Below are 26,450 nucleotides of genomic sequence, written 5' to 3'. Positions count from 1 at the left end.
CATAGCACATATCTTCTGAGCTTGCGTTGAGGCTAGAAAATGGGGGTGGATGTTATTTACTTCATAGTACGTGAAGGATTTAACAATGTATTCTTATTTTCTTAATTGAGAAGCAGTTTACCACTACATACGTATAAATTTAAAACACACTTGTATTCTAATGTACCCGATACTACAGCATTACTGAACTAACAAAGGCTAATAAGAAGCACTAAAAGCTTCATGACAAAATAAATAGTATGGAATCCTGCTTTATGTTGTAATTTTGACCTAGAATGAAGTAGTAATGATTTTTTTCTCTTTATTCAAGGAAATGTATTTTTTTAATTACAGGTGTGGGTTTCATACCTCTATTAGAAAGAAGAGTCATGTAAAAGTAATTAATAGCATCACATGTTATAACTAACTATATTAAATAATTTTTTTAATGTTTTTTTATGGGAGTCTGAGTGTCTGGAGTTGCAAGTGTCCTGGATAAAAACCAAGACATCAGCAGAGTGTCTGTCTGTGGAAGGAGTGTCAAGCTTGTTGAGAGGTTTACTTACCTCGGCAGTGACATTCAAGTCTTTGGTGACTGTTCCTATGAAGTCAGTAGATGGATTGGGAGAGTATGGGGGGGTCATGAGGTCACTGGAAAGGGGTGTGTGGTGCTCTCAATAGCTATGCAGAAGGATGAAGGTCCAAGTGTTTAGAGTTCTGGTGCTTCCTGTCTTGCTATATGGTCGAGACATGGACGCTATCCAGTGACCTGAGATGAAGACTGGAATCCTTTGGTACTGTGTCTCTTCAGAGAATCCTTAGGTACTGCTGGTTTGACTTTGTGTCAAATGAGCGGTTGCTCATGGAGTCCCGAATGAGGCACATTACCTGCATTGTGAGGAAGCATCAGTTATGGCACTACGGTCATGTGGTGCGATTCCCCAAGGATGATCCAGCTCGCAGGATCCTCATTGTTGAGGACCTGAGTAGCTGGACCAGGCATAGGGGACGCCCACATAACACCTGGCTGCGGCAGAGAGAGCACCATTTCCGGAGGGTGAGACTGGACCGTGTGTCTGCCTGGGGAGTTTGCCAACCCGGATCCCGAGCAGTTTCGTCATGTGGTGGGTGCGGCAACACACTATACCAGTGCATGTTCCAAAGCCTGACCTGACCTGACCTGACATGGTCCCTTGCAAATGTTTGCTTTCTGTATCTGGATATGTTGTTAATAAAAAAAGAACATCCCTTGAATGAACAATGTAAATAAACGGATGTTCTTATGCAGTTGGCTGAATAAATAGTAAGAAAATCAATAATGTCTTATTTTAAATCTTCATATCATTTTACAGACAGCATTATTGACGGAACCAATCAAAGTGGCAGTCTAATTTGCATTGTGATGTGGAGCAAAATAAAAAAAAAAAAAAAACCTAATCAGTGCTGTTGACTGATTAGTGCGTCACCGTTTATTTAGTTGTTTCTGTTACAGTAAGCTAACCAGAATAATTTAATATGCCTAGGCAAGTGTGTATTAAAACTGTTTTGTATTACAAAGTACTTTGAATTATTTATCCTTTATAGAAAATATTAATATGCAGTACAAATAAAATTCTGATTAATATGAGTTAATTTTGAGAACAAAATTATTTGTGTAGTTACTGTTTATTAAGTTTTTTTTTTCGAACAGCAAACTTACTAATTTTTATATTTTAGGGCCTACTATAGTAAAAAATAGTAAGTGTACCATGCCTATAGGAAACAGCCACAGTTTAACTAGTCAGTAGTCAAAATATCAACCCAACCAATGAGACAAATGTAGAGCTTATGTATGTGCTGCACTAACCCATTGTTATAAAAATGAGTCATAGATAGACAGTACACAAAATGGAGGTAAATTTGACCTGCGTGATAAGATGCATCATACTGTAGTTTTATGTAATGATTTCTTCCCCAACGGTTGTCATTTCATTCTTGTGGTAGAAAGAAGCAGTTTTTGTTGTTAAAATGTAATTTGTCACTTACTGACTTGGATGAGGTATATTTTGAAGTGGATTTTTAATATTTTCTTTGTAGTCTACCATTACATGAACAGATGTTTTTGAAAATGTTCTTAATGAATCAGATTAAGTGTTTTACATTTTTATGTAGGTAGATAGCCTATCTGTAAACCCTGGCCCTGATGGAAGTCCTCAACTAATGGTATCACAGCCTGGCTGTGGCTATGCAATACTGAGGTGCACATGGATCTCAACTTTCGACAGCCAAACTAATGGAGCTTCAGTCAGGTAAAGAGACAGAGATGAGCCCATCTATTTTAAAAGTTATTATTTTGTATCTATGCCATAGTTATGCAGCTCTTTTATAAGGATACTTAGAATAGTTGAACTTTGCTTAAAGAAACATTGGTGGCATGTTACAAAAACACCTACAAAAATAATCTTATTTTTTTTTTGCACAGTGAAAGCTCCACAGGAGATGTAAATATGCGTTTGACATCAGGACGTATACATAACAAAAATGTTTCCACACATCTCATTGGAAGCATCAAGAGAGGTATGATAACTTTTTTACTAATTTTGATTTAACTTTATATCAGTTGTACTCATATATAGCTGGCAGACGATATGAAAAACAAATCACATGTACGAAGACTTTTGTTTTTGATATGATATCTTTTATTCTTTAATTTTGTCTGATATATCATGTTGTACATGGGTAATTTCCCTGTTTCAAGAAAAAATCTCTTGTAGCTGTCCAGAGTCTGCCTTTACTTTATATAGGAAAATTCATTGTTCATATTACAAAGCCCCAACTAACTCAGAGTCAGTAGGTCTCTGCCAGACAGTGGCAGACTAATACCTAGAGTGAACCCAGTTTGTTATCAAAATTTGCACTAATTTTGCTTGCCTGGTTCAAAAGAGGTGATTTAGATTTTTTAGAGTCAAGAAAGAGTATGGTGCCGTTCTTTACCTAATATGAATGATATGTCCATACAATTTACTCACCTTATAACTGGTAATAATACCACCACAACAGATGGTTCACTAGTGGTTCACTATGCATTCAAAACTTTGTAAATATGGTTGCATGATTCTGTATGTGTACTGTATGTGTGTCATAAAGGTGAAAGGCATATTCATATATTCTTTAAAGTAATTTTAGGTTTTAAAATGCATGTCATATAATATGAATTTGTAATCCTAATTTTCTAGTGTACATCTAGTATTCTGGTTTCCACAAAATAATTTGTTTTGTGTAATATATTCAGTGTTAATATTTTTATTAATGGTTATGATTTTATATATGAAATATATCAACCCCAAAATAAATAAAAAGCAGTGTAATACTGCAGACAAAAATGGAATATTGATTAAAATGCACATTAATGAAAGGCTTGGACTCCATAAAGCATATATACATAATATATAACATTGTTAATGTTATTTTTACAGCTATCTTTCTAAAGTGCATATTCATAATTTGAAATACTCTCTAGTCCAATCATTTGTTTTCCAATGTTAATATGTTTTAGTACCTCTAAAAATTTGTTAGACTGAACACTGAACAAGACACAACCGAGCGCACTCTCTGATTTATCATTAAGTCTGATTAAGTACCATGCTTTGAGCTTTATGTTTAAGATCATTTTAACAATATAATTATAACAGAACAAAATGATTCTATCATGATATTATTAGTAGCTACGCTGTATACTACGTATTAACAGATACAGTATGCACGCAGCTAATTTTAATTTCAAGTCTCAATACATTTTCAGCAGAAGTTCATTTTTATACTTTTATTATTTTTTACATTCAGATGAGAAATATACAGCATCTCTAAAGGTACATCCATTTACAGAACACACTGTTCTAGCAACATGTGGTAAACAACAGGAGCAAGGTCTGAATGATATGCCAGTAAGAGCTCACTCATGCTCAATCATACTGGATGAGTTAAATTCATATACAAATATTTGGGGAGCAAGAGTAAACTGTAAACACTGAGAGAAACCTCATGCTAACACACGATGTGAATGTGCAAAGTCTGCTAAGAAAGGAATTTAACTGTGGTCCCTGTTGCTGTAAAGCAACAACATTAACACTATCCCACTGTGGTACTCATATTGATTTCATTGTTATTCACATGAATATTTTTTTTAGGACCTACAGAAGAATCCACCAAATGTGGCCTATTTGCACTATGTACACTTGATGGTGAGTAAAAGGAATATATTACAAGGTATTGTTTTATTTGTACGCTTGTTTTTCATCAGTAAAATGTTTGTACGACAAAAAGTCTATCGGGCAATTATTACACCTAATGAAAATCTTTTTGAAGATGCAACTTCTGTGAAATGGCTAATGATAAATAGAATTTTACATTGTGTTACAAAAAATAAGATCAGACCATGCTTCAAAGAACAACATTTGGTTGTATGTTTGACATTTAAACTCCCTCTCTCACCAGTAGAGCTTTTGCTTTTAAAACATTTTTGTATGATTTGTATTCACCACCAGAGGGCATCTAGGAATTCAGCTGACACAAATGCAACTGAATAAATTGAAGCAGTTTACAGCCAAATGCACATGCTGATAGGCCACACTTCCTGCTAAAGACAGTGCAGCATAGCATATGTAGATAAATATGTTTTGTTCAGAACTTGATTTAAATTATATACTACGCTGCACATTTACAGGTGGCTGCTATTGAGTAATAGACCAGTTTTTTTGAAAAAAATATAAGCACTACATTGTGCTGCTTCATTAGTAGCCAAATCTTTCCTTTTTCAATTCCTCATTTAAACCCAATTCTTCCATATTTAAGGAACCACGGTAAATTTATTTTGTTTTTGTAACAGTCTATAAACATATACACGCACATGCTTTCTCCATATATATTTATTGCATTTAAAGGCAAAGGTATGTTTTTGGGAAAAAAATGTAGCATATTAAGATTTCTGTAGCAATACCTATGTAGATGCTGGCAAGGCTGGTCGCCTGGATTTAGTTTGATGATTAGATCAGCTACATAACATATAAGCCAAAGAGCAAAAAAGTCTTAACTAGGAATAAAAGGCAATGCAGAATAGTACAAAACAATGGACCTCTGTTATAGTGCTATCAGTTTATTGGATGTATCAGAAATAATATGTAACTGAGTACTTTTCTGTATACAATATTTGTAGTTTTTGTTTTACCAGTGGCTAAAATTATTAGTTCACTGGAGTACCTTACTCTTAAACATGCTACATACAATTTCTCATGAGTAAAACATTCCTGCTGTAGATCAATTCCTGACTAACCTTGGCTTTTGTTGATGGTCATTGGAAAACACAATTTTACATGAAAATGTATTCTTTTGAATTCAAACAGGTAATTTATTGAATAATGGGAATTTTAGGTAAACAGTTAGGTCCATAAATATTTGGACAGAGACAACTTTTTTCTAATTTTGGTTCTGTACATTACCACAATGAATTTTAAATGAAACAACTCAGATGCAGCTGAAGTGCAGACTTTCAGTTTTATTTCACTGGAGTGAACAAAAAACGATTGCATAAAAATGTGAGGCAACTAAAGCATTTTTTAACACAATCCCTTTATTTCAGAGGCTCAAAAGTAATTGGACAATTGACTCAAAGGCTTTTTCATGGGCAGGTGTGGGCAAGTCCATCGTTATGTCATTATCAATTAAGCAGATAAAAGGCCTGGAGTTGATCTGAGGTGTGGTGCTTGTATGTGGAAGATTTTGCTGTGAACAGACAACATGTAGTCAAAGGAACTCTCCATGCAGGTGAAAGAAGCCATCCTTAAGCTGCGAAAACAGAAAAAACCCATCCGAGAAATTGCTACAATATTACGAGTGGCAAAATCTACAGTTTGGTACATCCTGAGAAAGAAAGCAAGCACTGGTGAACAGAACAACGCAAAAAGACCTGGACGTCCACGGAAGACAACAGTGGTGGATGATCGCAGAATCATTTCCATGGTGAAGAGAAACCCCTTCACAACAGCCAACCAAGTGAACAACACTCTCTGGGGGTTAGGCATATTGATATCTAAGTGTACCACAAAGAGAAGACTGCATGAAAGTAAATACAGAGGGCGCACTGCAAGGTGCAAGCCACTCATAAGCCTCAAGAATAGAAAGGCTAGATTGGACTTTGCTAAAGAACATCTAAAAAGGCCAGCACAATTCTGGAAAAACATTCTTTGGACAGATGAAACCAAGATCAACCTGTACCAGAATGATGGCAAGAAAAAAGTATGGAGAAGGCGTGGAACAGCTCATTATCCAAAGCATAAAACATCATCTGTAAAACGGTGGAGGCAGTGTGATGGCTTGGGCGTGCATGGCTGCCAGTGGCACTGGGACACTCATGTTTATTGATGATGTGACACAGGACAGAAGTAGCCGAATGAATTCTGAGGTGTTCAGAGACATACTGTCTGCTCAAATCCAGCTAAATGCAGTCAAATTGATTGGGCGGCGTTTCATGATACAGATGGACAATGACCCCCCCAAAACATTCAGCCAAAGCAACCCAGGAGTTTATTAAAGCAAAGAAGTGGAAAATTCTTGAATGGCCAAGTCAGTCACCTAATCTTAACCCAATTGAGCATGCATTTCACTTGTTGAAGACTAAACTTCAGACAGAAAGGCCCACAAACAAACAGCAACTGAAAGCCGCTGCAGTAAATGCCTGGCAGAGCATTAAAAAGGAGGAAACCCAGCATCTGGTGATGTCCATGAGTTCAAGACTTCAGACTGTCATTGCCAGCAAAGGGTTTTCAACCAAGTATTAGAAATGAACATTTTATTTCGTTATTTAATTTGTCCAATTACTTTTGAGCCCCTGAAATGAAGGGATTGTGTTAAAAAAATGCTTTACTTGCCTCACATTTTTATGCAATCGTTTTGTTCACCCCACTGAATTAAAGCTGAAAGTCTGCACTTCAACTGCATCTGAGTTGTTTCATTTAAAATTCATTGTGGTAATGTACAGAACCAAAATTAGAAAAAAGTTGTCTCTGTCCAAATATTTATGGACCTAACTGTATATATAATTTCACCCTGTAGCACATTCTGTAAAAATTGTAACTTAAATCATAATTGAATATAACACTTTGATCTGTAATCTTGTACGGTTACAAAGTTTTGAAGGGTTTAGTTCAAAAGGAGTACACAAATGAAACAGGGCTATTGTATGGGAACTGCAGTTTAACTGAGAGAAAGTGGGGAATTAAAAATAAAATAATTAAAATAAACCCGAAATAACCTTACAAAATGGGTAACAATGGTAAGTGAAAGCAGAGCAAAGTGCAAGTCCTAACCTTGCAATGTGTACTATATATATCATTTAATGGTAGCAAGTGAACTGAACTAAACTCAGTTTCAGATGTGGATTTTTACTTTGTTCACACAAGAATTTGTTTTCAAGTTTGCCACCAGTCGTTTGTTCATGAAAGGGGAATGCAGTATTATAGTATTATTATTATTATTATTATTATTGATATTTTTTATTATTATTTGGCTTTATGACTGAATCTTGTTTTACTTATTACAAGCGGTAAAGATGTTTACAAATTGAGCATTTAGATGTTGAATGCAATTAATTTAACATTTTAAGCATTGTATGGAAAGCAACAGGTTAAGAAAAATACTATGGTGATCTATGTACAGCATGGACCACAGAAAGTATATACAGTTGTTGTGGAAGGGATTGCAGCAGAATTCAGTAGCAGAACATCAGCAATAGTGGTACAGGGTAAAGATGATTTAAAGTCAATTTATTTAAAAATTAAAAACTGCTAAAATCTGAACTGTGTATTGGCATTAAAGCCTAAAATTAGTACTACCTCAATATACTCTGGGTTTGAGTAATGTCTACCAACAAATAAATAAAAGTTACTAATTACTTTTACTAACTTAAACCACTGTCCTGCTGTCTTTCTATCATGTTATGTAAAAGGTTGTCGAAATCAGATATAAAACAATCATGCTACACTGTGTTCCATCAAGGTTAATGTATTTCTTTTTTTCTTTTTATTTCATTTTTGTTTTTTTTTTTTTTTTTTGTTTTTTTAACTTCAAAAAATGCTCAATTCTTATTGTTGATTTGTATCATGAACTTAAGGATAATATGCAGGTTGACAACATTGTTGGCTTTTTCAAAAATGCAAACATGTGCACTGATTTAAAAAAAATAATTTATGTCAGATTTATTGTAACATATGGAGTGCTCAGTAAATGAAGTACACACCAAATGCATCTCGTTGCCACTGTCTGGTTATCCAAATCTTACTTTGTAGGTTATGTAGGCACTTTTTAGGAAAAGACAGGCTTTGCAATCAGAACTCAACCTTTTAACAACAAAAAGAAAAAGGCTAATAAGAACTTAACGCAACAAATCCACAAGCAGGAAGTTCACAATGCAATATCAGTAATCACCAACACAGACGGAGATAGAATCATTGGCCATTAAAATATAATGCACACATTTCAAGACTACTATAAATCCTTATATACTACTCAGTTTAAAAAATACAAGACACAATCTAATGTGTCTTTTGATACATTATGGATACCACAGCTAGATCTCAGCACAGAGGTATTGGATAAACTTCTGACATTATCAACAACAACAACATTTATTTATATAGCACATTTTCATACAAATAATGTAGCTCAAAGTGCTTTACATGATGAAGAAAGAGAAAAAAGACAAGTAAGAATTAAAATAAGAGAACACTAATTAGCATAGAATAAAAGTAAGGTCCGATGGCCAGGGAGGACAGAACAAAAACAAAAAAACTCCAGACAGCTGGAGAAAAAAAATAAAATCTGCAGGGGTTCCAGGCCATGAGACTGCACAGCCCCCTCTAGGCATTCTACCTAACATAAATGATCAGTCCTCAATTACTAAACACTATAAACTCACTTCAGAGTGGGAAAGCCCCAGGTCGTGATGGCTACCCTGCTGAATTTTATAACAGAAAATCAATTAAGTTAGCTCCCCTTTTATTTAGCAACATTTCTAGAAGTCATAACATTCTATCTCAAACTTTTCACCAAGCATTAATTACTGTTTTCCCTAAAAAAAAAAAAGGACTTATTACAGTGTGCATCATACAGACCAATCCTAGCAGAATTTAGAAAGTGCTCCCTTTAGTAATATCACAAGACCAAACCAGATTTATTAAAGGTAGACATTTGACTTCCAATCTTCAACGCCTCTTTAATATAATATTTTCACCCATAAAGTCTAATACTCCGGAGATCTTATATCTTTGGATGCAGAAAAAGCATTTGACATGGTTGAATGGGATTACCTGTTCACTTTGCATAAACCTGGGTTTGGCCCAAACATATATTCATGGATCAAACTACTGTATACCAGTCCAGAAGCTTCAGTTTGTATTAACAACATCATTTCAGATTACTTCAAACTAAAATACGGTACTAGACAAGGATATCCCTTGTCATCACTGCTATTTGCAGTCACCATGCATTTGAAATGCATCAGAGATAAAGGGGATATTCAGAGAAGGATTTGAACAGAAAATATCACTATATTCAAATTATATGGTACTGTATATATCAGACCCATAAAATTCTGTGCCTGCAGCCCTAACTGTACTAGCAGAATTTCAAAAGATGTCTGGACTGCTTTTTCCAGTGAATTCTCTAGCAAACAACAATAGACAACTTCCCTTTTATCATTGCAGATCAGTTTAAATATGTAGGGGTAAACATCACAAGTAAATATAAGGCTCTTTTTCAACAAAATTGTGGTGTTTGCATGGACAAAATTAAATAAGACATGTATTGATGGTCTACCCTCCATCTTAATTTAGCACTGGGAATTAACACTATCAAGTTGAATATCGTCCCTAAGCTTCTGTTTCTGTTTCAGAACATCCCCATGTACATTAACAAATCTATTTTTAAGAAATTAGATTCAATAATAACCTAATTTATTTGGAATTCGAAATATCCATGCATCCAAAGGGTAATCCTACAATGACCTAATTCAGAAGGCAGCATGGCTCTACCTAATTTTCAATTTAATTACATGTAAGTTATAAAAACCTGGACATTGACACAAATAGATGAACACATACTAGCTTGGTCTGCAATAGAGTTTGTGGCAGGTGGCCGGGTGTGGTCATCAGCCGCCTGCCTATTTAAGGGGCCGCCTCCGTTCAATCAAAGCTGGAGTCGGGTGAGGAGAAGGACGAGGTCGGAGAGGAGGCGGCAAGGAGAGACCTGGTGAGAAAAAGAGAGAGAAAAGAGTGATGGCTGAGGAAGAAGCCGGGACTGAGAGAGACGGCTGTTGGAGAAGCCGGGACTTTGGGAGACTGTGGGGGTTTGGTGGCGGTGCACTTAGGATTGTATATAATAGTGTGAATAAACGTGGGGTGATTGCTTTAAATGGGTCTGCCTGTCTGTGTCCGGGCCGTACTATTTCACAAGTTAGAGAGTGACACCTCTACATGATAACCATTTTCCACCCTCTCGAACTTACACAGTTTTTAATGTGTTTGGTATACTTCCAGATGGGCTTAAAGTGGAGAAGGACAAACGGAAACTATAATTGCCTTTATGTCACTACTAGTACTTAGACTTATCTTGCTCACCTGGAACAATCCCACTTCTTTTAAGTCAGTGGGTAACTGATGTTATATACTATTTGAAATCGGAAAAAATTGAACTCTCACTTAGAGGATCTGTTCAAAACTTATTTAAAACCTTGTAGAATCTAATCAATAAAATTTTAGAATAAGCATTTTTATTGGGGAGAAAGACTTTCTCTCTTTACTACTCTCAAATGTTTTACTCTGGCTGTTGGCCTTCCTCTCTTTCTCGTGGGTGGTTGTTGAATTGAATTTAATTTTGTTAAGTTTGACTTGATTGTATGGAATGTTACATGTTTTTAATAAATTCAATAAATAAAAATAAATCACAATAGGTGATTTGCAAAACAGATGATTTTCCTTTTAAATACTGTACTTTATGTTTTGTGTGAATTCTGGAATTGCTTACTAAAAACAGGTTTTTGGATTTGGGAGTTTTTTGAAGTTTTTTTTTTGTATTTTGAGGGGGTTTAGTAGGAAAGAAAGGAAGATCCTTAAGGGTCTGGCAACACTGCATACACTGGTTTTGTCAATACATTTCTCAGAAAAGTTAATAGATAAAACAGGGGGAAAAGTGTCTTTTCTAAATGCAACATGTCTAAACACAATCTAATATAGGACAAAAAGACAGACACTAAGAAATAATGAAATTGTTTCCATAAAGTGACTGAAAAAAAAATGCATTAGTTCCTGCCTTAGATGACAAGCCATGTTTGTTGATACTTTTATTTAAACTTTGTGACAAGTCAACACACTGGTGATGAGAATTGTAGTCCCAACATTACCGTTTGCTGCAAGGTTGCAGATTAAATGGGGAACTACATATTAAATACCATTTTTACTGGGTCAGTTGTGCTAAACCAACTATGCTCACAGCCGTAGCACTTGGCAATAGACCACAACTTGCTAAATGTGTCTTCTTTGAGCGTCGCTGAACTTTCCTCCTATCTCTTCACGTTGTGAGTCAGCTTTCATTTGCATAAAATCCAGTTTTTCCACAAAGTAGACAAACAAGCTTCCAAGCCAGCTGTGCTGTAGATGGTTGTCTTATCTCATAGTAGTCAACTCTGTGTTAAGTTAAAGTGATGAGGTAGTTGCGCGTTAAACATGATTGTAATATTATACAGCATGACATGACATGGAATCAACACATTGTATTTGCTTTGCAACAGGTTTGAAATTAAACTTTGCTTGAGTAAACATAGAACCTACATGTTCCTACATACAAGTAGAACCAGTGATGAGAAAAGTGTCTATTATTTTTCAGTAAGCCATTCAAAGACAGAGCCTTACACAAATAGCATTTAAGAAGAAGTCATTCATGATAAACCTCAACTAAAAAGGTTAAAAGAGAAAAAAAATGTACTTTTACCAGTTTGGCTAGGCCAAATTTGACAAGTATTTAACTCCAATGTGTTTTTCTTTTCCTTTTTCTTGGTGACATGTAATACACCTTTGTATTTTTTAATTTACTAGACAGTTTTGCTTGTATATTTGTTCTGGACCAGTCTGATGCTAGCTTACTATTTGCAGCTTTACCTAAGTTTTAATTCTTGATGTTTGATTTTTAATATTTGTTATTTGTTTTTGATACAACAGCCTTAATTGTTCGTTTTGTATTTTAATTCTAGATACTCTTATTAAATTATTGTGCAATAGTGCCCAGTTGTGCTTTTTGGAAGTGATATTGTATTCTAGCAGAAGGGGTTTTCTTCCTGATTACAAAGTGGAACCTGTTGCTCTCATGCAATAGTCCACTGTGTTTTGGTGAGCTGCCATCTGTCTCTTTGTCAGTGGTACTACTTACTCATTGGTGTTGAAGGTTGGAGTTTCAGTATGTTAGGCTATTTTTGTCATTAGAGTTTTATAGACCATGTGCAAGAAAATGAAATGTTAAAAATGTTTTACTAAAGTAATGACTATTGTACTATGTTACAAATGAGGAGTTAAAACCACCAAAGAGTCTTGCAGTTTTCAGAAAAGCCCATTAGAGGGGGGTGTACTGTCAAAGCCTATGAAGGTAAAAGGTCAGACTCAGGTTCTTAATAAAATAAAAAGTATTTATTCTACAAAAATGCTCTATGACATAAGCAAGCTCTATAGAGCAAAAAAGGCGAAAAGAATTGTCTAAAGTAATAAGGCAATCTGATGCAAGTAAAGTCCCAATACCAGAATCCAGTGGTGATATTGAACAAATAGAGCATGTTAAAAATCCAAAAATAACAATAAACACAAGCAAAATACACAATAAAGACTCACCGACTCCCTAGCATGTTTAAATGAAATGCCAGGAACTGTGGGAAACCATTGGCTTCATTGGGCTGAGAACCATCTCAGTTGGTGATGAGCAGGTGGTCCTGTCTGTTGGGGAACAACTGACATTGCACAAGGCAGATAACAAAGCCTTTTATATGCAGGGAATATAAAAAGCAGGAATAAGCAAAAAGCAGAATAATGTAAATAATAAACACAAGCAATATTAACATAAACAAAAGAATAAAAATATATAAAATGGAAATCAAACAAGAATTTGAATACTGGCCAGGGAATCCTGAACTCGCGGCCCAAGAGGTAATACCTCAGCCGAGTAATTGCCCATTTAAATTCCAAGCCCTCCTGTTCCACTGCTGCATACCTGGTTTCCCATTCCAACAGTTTTCAGCTCATTGACGCTTTGGCTCAGTACGGAACCAAGACCTGGGTCCAAAGTGTCCATCTGGAGGATAAAAGGCAAACAAAAGTTAGGAGCCATTAAGATCGGTACCGAGATAAGGGCTTGTTTTTGGTCACAAAATGTGGCTTCTGCATTATTATTCCATACCACATTGTTCGGGCTCTCTTCTTTGTAAGATAAGAAAAGGGAGTTGCTGTCTCAGAAAAATGGGGTACCATCCGGCAGTAGTACCCCGCTAAGCCGAGAAAGGCTTGGACTTGCCCCTTGGTCTTCGGACTGGGCCATTTCAATATGGCATCTATTTTGGAACACTGTGGCCTTACCATACCGCAGCTCACTAGGTAGTCTAAATATTTATCTTCTTATCTTCTTTTAACCCAAAGAAACATTTCTAGGGTTAATCCGAAGACCAGCTTCTGCTAGTCTCCGTAATACAACTTGGACCTGACGCAAGTGTTCCTTCCATGACTACGTCATCCAGGTATAGGAGCACTATAGGAGTTATGAGGACAGAGCACTTTATCCACCAGATGCTGGAAGATCGTGGATGTCCCATGTAACCCAAATGGAAGGACACAAAACTAGCAGTGATTGCTAGGGCTGCTAAATGCAGTTTTAATCTTTGAGGAGTCTGTTAAAGGAACTTGCCAGTACCCCTTCATCATGTCAACAGTGGTCAAGAACCTGGCTTGTCCTAGCCTCTTGAGGAGGTCCTCCTCTTGCGGCATTGGATTGTGTCACAGCAATAGAAGAAATGCTCTCTGACACCACCACTTATGAATGAAAGCATTTGTGAGGTAAAGAATGAATTTGCATTATAATAATATTTGTCTGATTTGGCTAATTGATTGGGGTATGCAATTTTTTTTAGTTATGTGTAAGTGAAGCATGAGATCAATCCATTTACATTAGTTTTTTGGATTTAAAAACTTCATTGTGAACTGTGAAAACTTGTATTAGTGTATTAAAGTGCCATGGCAGGCCACTTATATTATATAAGATATTACAGAAGAGTTGTTACCTCGATGTTAAGTGTTTAATAATACAAAACACATTGCAAAAATTCCACAGGCACAAGATAGCAAGTTGCCTAAAAACACCACTATCAGTACTGTTTCACAAGAACAGAATTATACTCTCTCAGCTTTGCATGAAAGGTCTTTTTTATTCACAGTACTATTTTCATCAACTTATGTTGCTGATTATTTTGATTATATGAGTAAACTAAATTAAAGGGTCTGGTTCCTTTTTTTGTATTATTATAATGTCTTTATTGCCAAGACTGTCTATTATTCAGTATACTTTTATGATTTTATATTTACTATACATATTTGGCTACCAGAAGTATATTTCTACTAAAGAATATTCTTAATGTCATAAAATCTGCTTTCAAGTTCAACTAAATACTTTTTTCAAAACCTTTTACCATATTTATGATTCTTTTCATGTAGAATGCTCAGTTTTGCTTTTGCTGCTTATCAGTAGGGAGTCATTAGTTAGTCCTTTTTCTTAGAAGAGGGATCCAATGTAGAAGAGCAGGCTATGGCTATTTAAACTTGTGCATACCCCCCAATTTTCTCCTTCTGAGAGGGTCAGTCACCTTTTATATAGCTTTAAGGACCCCCTTGTATGCTTTTTTCTTTTATCTTTTTCTGTTATAGCCCTGCATAAGAAAAACACACAAAAAGTCATAATTAAGAGCTTCATTAGCAGTTGCTGAGTGCGGAAATGAGGACCTTTTTGGCTGCTTCAGACTGCTTTGAAAGGATAATTATTAAGCTAAAGAAAAGGAGTTTAACAAAAATACAAGAAAAGTAAAGATAAAAAATGCATAATAAGAATAAAAAGGTTTAAAAAGAAATGTGTGAAAAAGACAAGTATTGAATTCAAATTATACAAGATAAGTGGTGCTTAGAAGTATTTGACTGTTTGTCAAGCATAAACCATGCTTTCTTTTTGGATTTATAACCTACATTTAAAATAATCTAAGCAGTACTGTATGCCCAAAACTCTATTTGGTTTAGTTTTCAAATATTGGTTTTATTTACTTGCAAGAAGTAAATACAGGGTCTGATAAATATCTGCTCATCTTAATTGAAATTTCAACTTGTAAAAGCGTAAATCAAATCAAATTATTAAAGGTCTATCTTGTTTTCACTTGATTTCAACCTTCACATCAACTGTAAATTATAAGCACGTAGCAGTAGGGGGGCTATCTGTTTGCTGTTTTGTATACTGTTTCAGATTTGTTCGTTTGAACACTAACCCAGACACTGTCTTTGTGGCAGCTCTACAATCTTCACAACATTCCTATTGTGGCGGACAGCTGGGGCCCTTTCCCGGCTGGGATGCCTCCATGATGGGAGCACTGGGGGAGCAAGTGTAGCCAGAGCATTACCTCCCCCGGAATATTAGATGGCAGCCTCCTTGGGTTGCAGTGGTGCCTCGGACTCCCGCAGGGCTTCATGGAAGTTGGAGTTTGGTACAGCCCTGTTGGGATCCGCAGGCTCTGTCAGGGGGTGCTACAATTACTTCTGAGCCCTGGAGAGCAGCTCTTCTGCCACACCCGGATGTGCTGCCGGAAGCACATCACCAAACATCTGGAGCACTTCTGGGTCCCCTATATAAGGGGCCAGCAGACACTACTCTGGGAGCCAGAGTCAGCAGGAGGAGAATGAAGCTTGCAGGAGGGAGAGTGGAAGAGACAGAAAGAAAGAGAGAGATAAAGAAGAAATGATATGGAGAAAAGTAAAGTGTGTTGGTGCTTGTTGGAACTGTATAAATAAAATCAGGCGTGCTTTGGTACTTGTGTCCTTAGCATCTGTCTGTGATCCGGGCTGGAATATTTACACTATGTATGTTTTCTCTAGTCCAGATTTGTCCCACAACACAGTGATTTGCAGGTTAAGCTGGCTGAAGACTATAATGTGTATGCATGAGTTTGTACTTTAGTGAGCTGTTATTAGGAGTGGTTTTGGTTTCTGCTTTGTGCATGATGCTTTTGGGATTGGTCCTGTTCCAAGCAAACTTGTATTGGAATAAATGGATTTGGAAAATAATTCATATTCAAATCAGTTATAATTAAACTATACATAATGATAAATGCATTTTGAGTTCTCAGCTTAATAAAATCTGAAAAATGAAAGGTATGTAATTTTAGATTTTTCTCTGTATCCATAGTAAAGTAAAACTCTTGTATTTATCTTTCCCTTTCTCTCAAAATATCTCTGGCCTCCCTTCTTTTAAGGAACATTTATTTAAGCCCATTTTCCTACTCAATGTTCCATGTTGATGAACATCAGCTTTTTTGTAAGGTTAATGTTAACCTGTAAAGCCTTGGTGTTGCTTTCAGCAATAACAGGGCTCCAAACTAAAAAATGTACTTGAGAGCAACTGACTCCTAAATAGAAACATTTAGGAGCCTAATGACTTTTTTAGTCACCAAATTACAGAAAAAATCCACCTTAATAAAACGATAAGTGTCTGTGTGTCTGTATGTGTGTCCACCTGGTTGCTGTGTCTCTGTTGTTCCAAAAGATGGCATATGCATTGCATTTGTCATTCCAATATATGGCACATAACAAACATAAGTACTGTAGTGATTTTGTGAATCCCATACGAAATGGCATATAACAAAGACATACTGTATGCATTGTATGATGCACTGCAAAGGTTAACACCAAGGTCTACAGTGATTAGTTAGATTTCAACACATCTTCAATAGATAGTACAGCTGCTATTATCCATAGTAACATCAAAAAAGATTTAATGTGTCTTCTGTTCTGCGCCTGTAGACTTCTTCACCACTTCTATTAACTGATTCTTGCACTTCTCCACTGGGGATGACTTTTGAATGCCGATTGGTCTTTTGTTAAAAAATTGTGTACTTTTTTTGTTTAACATCAAAATTATATACAGTTACAAACTGAGTGTCTACTTAGATCCTGAGCCAGTACACCCACCAGCAAAATATTAGTTTCCTCTTATTTGAGCTGAGTCATCTGAAAGGCTTTCTGTGGTGATCTCGATCAAATCCTCCAATGTTGAGACATTAGGTGAATTGTGCAGATTTGATTTTATACTGTTTGGTTCAGAAAAGTTTCATTCACATTTTGCAAGTAATTTCAGTAGCACAAGAGTACTCTCACTTAAATACAAAATATTCCTGAAATCTGTATAATAAGGCTGTTTTGTCAGGATGACCTCACACAAACTCCTATAAGTTATGTCTACAAAATGTCCTTTGACGAGCAATCTGAGTAATATCCTCTTAGCCTGAATAACCTCTGCATCACTATAGTTAAATGAAAGTACATGTTCTCCTATCTCTCCTCTTAGAAGTTCACCTTCTCCACTTGATGCATGCATAAAAGTGCACCTTCTCCATTTGATGCACCCATATTAAACCTGGATTTTATCCTGCCATCAGTTATGCTGGTCTGTATTATTAAATTTAGATTTTATTGTGTTTAGTATTCCCTGAATAAGCCTACAAGTCCAACAAGACTGTTCTAAGCTACACCAGAGCAAATATGCCTGCAGTATGCACATTATCCCAGAAGCTCCAGTTCCACAGTCTGTAATGATTGAGATGTAGATTTTATTAGCAGTCATACTCAGTGTTTGTGCTTTAAGTTTATCTGCAAAGCACTCAGTAAGTTTAGTATGTGCTATGTTGTTTTTATATGCCTTGCGATGTATATTTTGTGAATGATAATCCCTTGCATGTGATCGTGTAGGTTACATTACATTATTATTTTCAGTCCTTTATTAAAATAAAGTCTCTCTCTGCAGTTTTCTCTAGGCAGTAGACATGGCCCAAGCTAAAGGTGTTTCCTTTGGGCACACTTTGCATTTGAAAAGCGCAATGCAAATATTAATAATAATAATAATTCATTACATTTATATAGCGCTTTTCTCAGTACTCAAAGCGCTATCCACACAGGGAGGAACCGGGAAGTGAACCCACAATCTTCCACAGTCTCCTTCCTGCAAAGCAGCAGCACTACCACTGCGCCAGAATTATTATTATTTACACAATCAGAAGCATTTTTATACTTCAGATCCTGTGGCTGTGTGTGTTTATGAGAGACAGAAGAGTGGGAGGGAGAGAGTGAGCCTGGCAATGGACTGATGCATGTTACGGGCCTTGCATTCAGTGGTGATTGAACTGCCTGGTGACCCTGAATCGGATTAAGGGGGTTTTGGAATGAATGAATGAACGAATGAATGAATGAATTGATTAACTTACTTCAGTATATATATACTGAATATATATATATATATATATATATATATATATATATATATATACACAGAATATATATATATATATATATATATATATATATATATATATATATATATATATATATACACACAGTATATATATATATATATATATATATATATATATATATATATATATATATATATATATATATATATATATATACACAGTATATATATATACACAGTATATATATATATATATATATAAATATCTTTATATTTAATACACTACCGTGGCTGTTCGTTTGTCTGTCCAGGATTTTAAATCACCTGTAGCTCGCAAACCGTTTGAACTATTGACCTGAAATTTGGTACACATATACTATGTGACGTCTACTATCTGCTTTCGGGGTGATAATTGACCTCCAAGGTTATTCCTCTTTTTATTTTTATTTTGTTTTATTGTAGAATCAACTCTCGGCAAGCCGTGCATGCGCCGTTCTCATTGTCAGTTCCCCTACCTCTTCATACCTTAAATCATTCTTGCTACGGTGGAGAAAAGAAGAGCTGCTCAGGAAGCAGCAAGCGCATCAACCTCTGAACAAACAAATGCTAAATGTACAGAGAAAGAGTAGGAAAACTATGAATGCTCAAGTCAAGTGTATTCACTGCACATTATTCTGCAGTACACCTTTACTGGTGTAAATGTATATATATATATATATATATATATATATATATATATATAAATTTAATATGCTTTTTAACAAAAATATAGACCTGCCCAGAATTTATTATAGAGTTCTGATTGTTACTAAAATTAATTTCTTCTTCCAGGTACACTAAAGTTAATGGACAGCTTTGACCAACTGCTCTGGTCATTTCAAGTGGATCACCAGCTCTTTGCACTTCAGAAACTTGATGTCACAGTGAGTTTAATTATTATGCTTAATTCATTAGATTGCTTTAGACAATGGCCTATGCTGTCATATTTATGTATGTCCGTCTGTCTGTCTGTCTGAATGAATGAACCAACTCTGCTCCAACTAGTTTTATGAGTAATGAGTTATACTTTGCTCTGTATTTTTCAATGATGAGAGAATACACAAGCAGTGGGTTCACTATAAGACAGAGCACACATACTTTACTCAAACCCTGCAAGTGGGACAGCACCTGAAACTTCGAGCTCTATCATGCTGTGTTGAAGGGATTAAATAAAGGAAAAAGTGTTAGTGTGTATGTGATTACGTGTAATATATAAAGGATTAGGATCCTGTGTGCTGTGAGTTTCTACCTTGCACACGTTACTGTCTGGACCAGCTCCTGCTTCAACAACCCTGAACTGGACTGAATAAATTAATAAAATCAATACAATACAATACAATACATTTTATTTTTGTATAGCCCAAAATCACACAGGAAGTGCCGCAATGGGGTTTAACAAGCCCTGCCTCTTGACAGCCCCCCAGCCTTGACTCTCTAAGAAGGCAAGGAAAAACTCGCAAAAAAACCTAGTAGGTAAAAATGGAAGAAACCTTGGGAAAGGCAGTTCAAAGAGAGACCCCTTTCCAGGTAGGTTGGGTGTGGAGTGGGTGTCAAAAGAAGGGGGTCAATACAATACAATACACAGAACAGAACAAATCCTCAATAAAAAATAAAAAATTTTTAGAAGTACGGAGCAGAATTTAACAGTAGATGATATCACATAATAAGATTTGGATAATTTTAGACTCTTGGAGACCTCATCCATCAAGCTGCCTCCCCCATTTGGCCATTCCATGGCTGAAACAGTGTTGGGCCAGCCAATCCGATGAAAGGACCCCTCTTTCTCATGATTCCTGCGATCTTCCATCAGGGATGACTTTACCTTAGGCAGGCAAAACAACTTGGCAGGTGGGCCGTGGCACCCAGTGCCACATTTGAGTACCGAGAAAAAAAACCGAATAGGTGAGGGTTAGTATCCAATTCTAACTATCATGTTACTTATGCTTTAGTGCTAATGATTAACAACAGAGATGCAGTCTGTACAGTTAATCAGCAGCTCTAGTCGGGTTATGCTAAACTGAAGTAGTGAGTCTTCAGCCAGGATTTAAAAGCTGAGACCGAAGGGGCATCTCTTATAGTAGCAGGCAGACCATTCCACAGTTTAGGGGCCCTGTAACTAAAATCTCGACCTCCCATTGTTATTTTATTAATCCTTGGAACCATAAGCAGACCAGCATCTTGAGATCTTAATGTGCGCTCTGGTTTGTAAGTCATGATAAGTTCAGACAAGTAAGCCGGACCTCGGCCATTTAATGCTTTATATGTTAAAAGAAGGATTTTGAAATCTGCCCTAAACTTAACCGGGAGCCAGTGTAAGGATTTAAGAACTGGAGTTATGTGTTCGTATTTTCTTGTTCTTGTAATAATTCTTGCAGCCGCATTTTGTATTAACTGGAGGCTGTATAAAGAACAGTTTGAACATCCAGTGAACACTGCATTGCAGTAGTCAATCCTACTAGAGATAAATGTATGAATTAATTTCTTAGAATCCTGTTTATTTCGAAAGCTCCTTAATTTCCTAACATTTTTAAGATGGAAGAAGCATGTTTTGGACAACTTTGTAATATGTGCTTTAAATGACATGCTAGAGTCAAAGATAACTCCTAGATTGCGGGCTGATTCAGTAAAATTAATTGGGATTCCAACTGAGTTAAATGATGACAAAATATTGTTATGATCAACGTCATTCCCTCCAACAATTAACATCTCTGTTTTATCTGTATTTAAAGACAAGTAGTTCTCATTCAACCACTCCTTTAATTCGCTAACACAACTAATTAAAGACAACATCGGAGAAACTTCATCTGATTTAAATGAAAGGTATAACTGGGTGTCATCTGAATACGAGTGAAAGTTAACATTATGTTTCCTAATGATAGATCCCAGTGGAAGCATGTAAAGTGAAAACAGTAAAGGTCCCAGTACTGAGCCCTGCAGGACACCATATTGAACTTCTGTGTATAATGATGGAGTACTGTCAGCACATTTCTGTACATATTGGAATCGATTTGATAAATAAGAACTAAACCAAGCGAGCACGGTGCCTGTAAGCCCAACATCATTTTCTAGCCTGTGTAGTAAAATAGAATGGTCGATGGTGTCAAATGCTGCACTTAAGCCCAACAACATAATTACAGTGGACTTTCCTTCATCAGAGGATATCAGAATGTCGTTTACAACCCGTGTTAGTGCCGTTTCTGTACTATGACCAGTGCGAAAACCAGACTGGAATTTGTCAAATAAATTGTAATGTGTAAGGTGTGACTGAAGCTGATTGGCGACTACTTTTTCTAGTATTTTAGAGAGAAACGGTAGATTTGAAATAGGCCTATAATTATTTAGTATGTGTGGGTCTAGGTCTGACTTTTTAAGTAATGGTTTAATGACTGACACTTTTAGTGCATCAGGTACTGTGCCATGCAATAATGAACTACTGATAATGTTTAGAATAGGCGCTGCAAGAACATTCATTACACTTTTTACTAGTTTTGTTGGCACTAAGTAGTGGGCTTCATTTTAGAAATTAAAGTTAAGACTTCCTGCTCAGATACAGGATTAAAATTGCTAAAGTGATGAATGCAATGTGAGACAGGGTCTGCTAAGTTAGTATTTGGTTTGTAGTGTGATGCAGAGATCTGGGATCTTATATTTTTAATTTTCTCATTGAAGAAGTTCATAAAGTCTGTACTGCTAATATCTGTTGGCATTTTGCACTGTTGATCTGAATTTCCATTTGTTAATTTAGCCACTGTTCTAAACAGTACCCGAGGATTTTTATTATTGTTATCTATTAATGTAGAATAGTATTCTGAGCGAGCTTTAAAGAGGGCTTTTTTATATTTATTAACACTCTCTGCCCATGCAATTTGAAAGACATGTAGCTTTGTTGTTCTCCATCTGCGCTCCAGTTTTCGACACTCTAATTTAAGAGCTCGAGTGTTTTCATTAAACCAGGGAGAGTTTCTATGTGCTTTGATCACTTTTGTTTTAAGGGGAGCCACTGTGTCCGGAGCATCTCTCAAGGTCACATTATAATATGATGTTAGCTGATCTAAATTGTTTTCCACAATTACACTTGACTTACTCAAAGTATCTATAAATTTTGAAGCAGAGTTACAATCTAGATGTCGCACTGTCTTTGTTTTCATGTGAGAGTGTGTTGACAAGGGCAGGACTAAATCAAATGTAAGTAAATAGTGATCGTAAATAACTTCATTTAATGGAGTGATATTTAAATTTTGAATTTCAACTTTGTAAGTTATAATTAAATCTAATGTGTGGTTATGATTATGAGTTGGACCTTTGACAATCTGACAAAATCCTACTGAATTTAACAAATAAGTAAAACATTTGCTAAAAGTGTCAGTTTCCACATCAATGTGTACATTAAAATCCCCCATCAGTACTACATGATCATAATTTATAGCCAAATCAGATAGAAGGTTGCTAAATTCAGTCATGAACAATGAATACGGCTCTGGTGGTCTGTAGACTAGCACTATAATTGTGTTGGAATCTGTTTTAATATTTAAAATGAATGCCTCAAAGGATGTAAAGTTGCCTAAATTTTTAGAAGTGATTTGCATTTTGTTACAATGAATTATTCCAAGGCCTCCTCCTTGACCAAAATCTCTAGACTTATGAAGGAACGAGTAGCCATCTGGGGACGACTCAGCTAGGGGGACAGTGTCACATTTACTAAGCCAGGTTTCAGTGACAAGACACAGATCAGATTTTGTACTTAATATAATATCATTTACCAAAACAGCTTTAGTGCCAAGAGAGTGAATGTTCAATAAGCAGCATTTAAAACTGCATGCTTCTTTCTGAACTGAATGATCAGATTATGTTAATCTGGAGAAAAACAGCAACATACTAATAATCAAACAATGGTTAGCAGAAAACTTGTATTCAATAAAGATAGAAATCATTCTTTTAATTTATGCACACAATAGTATATAATATTGATGAAATATCGATATCTATAACTTCCAAAATTGCAAGCAGTTTGGGTGGTTACAACATGTTACAGTTAAGGTAAGTTCTTTGTTAGTTTGGATCTGACATCAAGAAGCCTCCATACTGTGCATTATCCCGGGTAAATGTTTATGACAGAACAATAGAAATGAAAATTACACAGTAGAGTGTAGAAAAGTCATAAGGTGTGGCGGATATTTTTATAGTAATTTTACTTCCTGTAGAAACCTATTCTCAGTACTTCAAATTTGTTGTTGGTTGGCATGTGCAAGTAAGTATTTCACTATACTCAGTATAGATAAGTGCAGTGAACTTATAATAGATACGACCACAAGAAAGGACTAAATAATGGTAAAGCTGCTGTATTCTTCCTAGGTTGTACATACTCTGTTTATGCTTGTTTTCTTATTTTGCTGCCCACCCTTTTTCTTGCTCCTTTGGCTATACAGTATATATTGTGTAGTTATTATCACTGTTTTGTTCATTCCATACAAAAGTCTTTACAAAATATTAGAAAACATTTAACCACTTTTCATTTTGTATTGTTTGGGCAACTGCATCCATGCTCCCTGAAGTTCAGACTTTGATCTCTCTGGTCATACAGCTGCATTTACTCATATAACAGCAATTTCATAATTGTTAGTCCATCTCAGTAATGTGTTATATAACTTAAAAAATTTAATTTCATAGCGTAACATGATTCAAATGAAAGGAACTAACAATAAACTCATGTCCACTTGGAAGAGAAGAGTCAGTTTAGTTGTCAGGTGAGATCTTGTTGATATAAGTACGGCATGTAACACACTTACACCACAAATTCAATAGCAATGTTCCACTGTAGTTAGTAGTTTTGTTTTCCAGCCCTTTACATATTGAAGTATATCAAAACAGAGAAAGTATTCCTTTATATACTCTCTGCTCTTTTTTGACATTGCACTTAGTATCAACATGTTTAATTGGGTTTCTCAACATTAAGCCTGACATTAAACAATACACTGTTACACTTTCTTAGTAACAGTGTTTCCATGCATAACTGGACACTTCTTCCTTCTATAAGTACTTTTTATGTATGAATATTATTTTATTTTGTTTAAAAATATATGTTTTACTATAACAGAGTTATAACCAAGTAATCAGACAGGCAATGTCATAAAATTACATTACAAAATATGAAATATAGTCAAATCAAACATACAATCAGTGTAGCATTTCAAAATAGGGTTAAAGTACATTAAATTACAGTTGACCCTTCAAATCCTATCTAAAACTATTTGAAAAAAGTCCTATTATTAAACAATTCCTTGTATAAATTAAATGACTGGTAGTAAAACATAAACAAAGACAGAAGCATGACAGATTTACTTTAAATAATTTTTATATATTTTTTCAAAATTCTAAAAAAAACTCTAGACTATTCCACACAAATAAAAAAATAATTGTGAAACAAAAAATGGAACAATGACAGCCCCGTACTGGTGAACACCTTAAGATGTGTTTGCTAGAAGAATGGGACAAAATAACACCTGAAATACTTCATTGCTTTGATCCTTAGTGCCAAAAAGGCTTTTAAGTGTTAAGAAAAGGAATGGCGACATTACAAAGTGGTGAATGCTTTACTGTCCCAACTTTTTTGGAATGTGTTGCATGCCTGAAATGCAGCATTGGATGTACATTATATTAACAAATGAAATGAGGCTGACCTACAAAACATGAAATATCTTGGGTTCATACTGTCTGCAGTGAAATAAAAGTCAATTTGAATTCAAGAATCACTGCTTTTTTATTTGCATTTTCCATACTGCCCCAACCTTTTCTGATTTGGGGTTGAACTTCAGCTGTATCAAAGTACAAATATTCACAACCCATTACTGTAACCAGAAGTCACGTAATGCTATGCCATTGTCTACTTTTGATCTTTCTAGTGTCATTGTTTTAATACATGGCCTTTTTTCCTCTCGTTTAAAACAGCTTTTGATTAAGATGAACTTTTTTGAAAAGGGATTTGTTAGTATATCTGGGAATACTATAAAAGAAATAAGAATTTTGGGAGGTTATTCATTTTTGCAATAATTATTCTCTCAGCTAAATAAAGCTGAAGGATTGCCTGTTACCTGTTAACATCTTCTGTGCTGTCTATCATGTGGCAAAAATTGAATTTAAAAAGATCTTTGAATTTCCTTTTGAATATGACTTTGAAGTCTCAAATACTGTAATACAGTACACCCTTGAAGTTCGCAGGGGTTACGTTCCTAGAGCACCCGCGAATTGTGAAAAACCTCAAATTATGGATGTGGTTAAAAAATGCCTATTTTTATAGTTTAAACCCTAAATATGCTCCCAAAACACTTTAATTTCATTTCAACCTCAGCTTAATACATCCATCCATCCATCCATTATCCAACCCGCTATATCCTAACTACAGGGTCATGGGGGGTCAGCTTAATACATTACCTAAAAAAAGAATGTAAAGGTAAACCCGTATACTGTACTGATATCTCACCCGCAGTGCTAGAATGTAAAATACCGATGTTACCACTATATGTATTGTAATTCATGCATGCGCATTTTCATTGCCAGAAGCCTTAGAAAGTACAGGGCATTTCGACGGCATCTTGGGGCTTTAACCCTTAAACTGCCACATACTTGGGGGTTAATGCATCCCTGGACGCCAAATACTTTTTTGCTGCACTTTTTAAGTAAGCATCACAATTCACAAAGAAAAAGTGAAATTTTAATGGAACACATTTTTTTTTCATGCAAAGAGCATCACAACTACTGCAACACTGATCATTTTACACACTGCCAATGAACTGTAAAAACTATTTAAAAAAACTACTGGAACAATATGTACAAGATGCAACTGACGCCATTGATGAAATTCAGTAAATCACAGAGCCAAC

At 35.6% G+C, this 26,450-nt stretch overlaps 1 protein-coding gene across 1 annotated transcript in view; it reads left to right on the top strand.

The window, feature by feature from the left end:
• itfg2 (integrin alpha FG-GAP repeat containing 2) overlaps positions 1-26,450 on the top strand; it is an 89,818-nt gene that overhangs the window by 26,824 nt on the left and 36,544 nt on the right. Inside the window, exons 6-9 of the mRNA XM_028805592.2 lie at positions 2,131-2,267; positions 2,441-2,535; positions 4,146-4,199; positions 19,366-19,457. Of these exons, the coding sequence (XP_028661425.1) occupies positions 2,131-2,267; positions 2,441-2,535; positions 4,146-4,199; positions 19,366-19,457 (378 nt within the window). The remainder of the gene's footprint in view (positions 1-2,130; positions 2,268-2,440; positions 2,536-4,145; positions 4,200-19,365; positions 19,458-26,450) is intronic.

This window comes from Erpetoichthys calabaricus, chromosome 1, assembly GCF_900747795.2.
Source record: "Erpetoichthys calabaricus chromosome 1, fErpCal1.3, whole genome shotgun sequence".
In the NCBI taxonomy this organism is placed as follows: Eukaryota; Metazoa; Chordata; class Cladistia; order Polypteriformes; family Polypteridae; genus Erpetoichthys; species Erpetoichthys calabaricus.
This window is presented reverse-complemented; position numbering and strand designations above follow the sequence as displayed.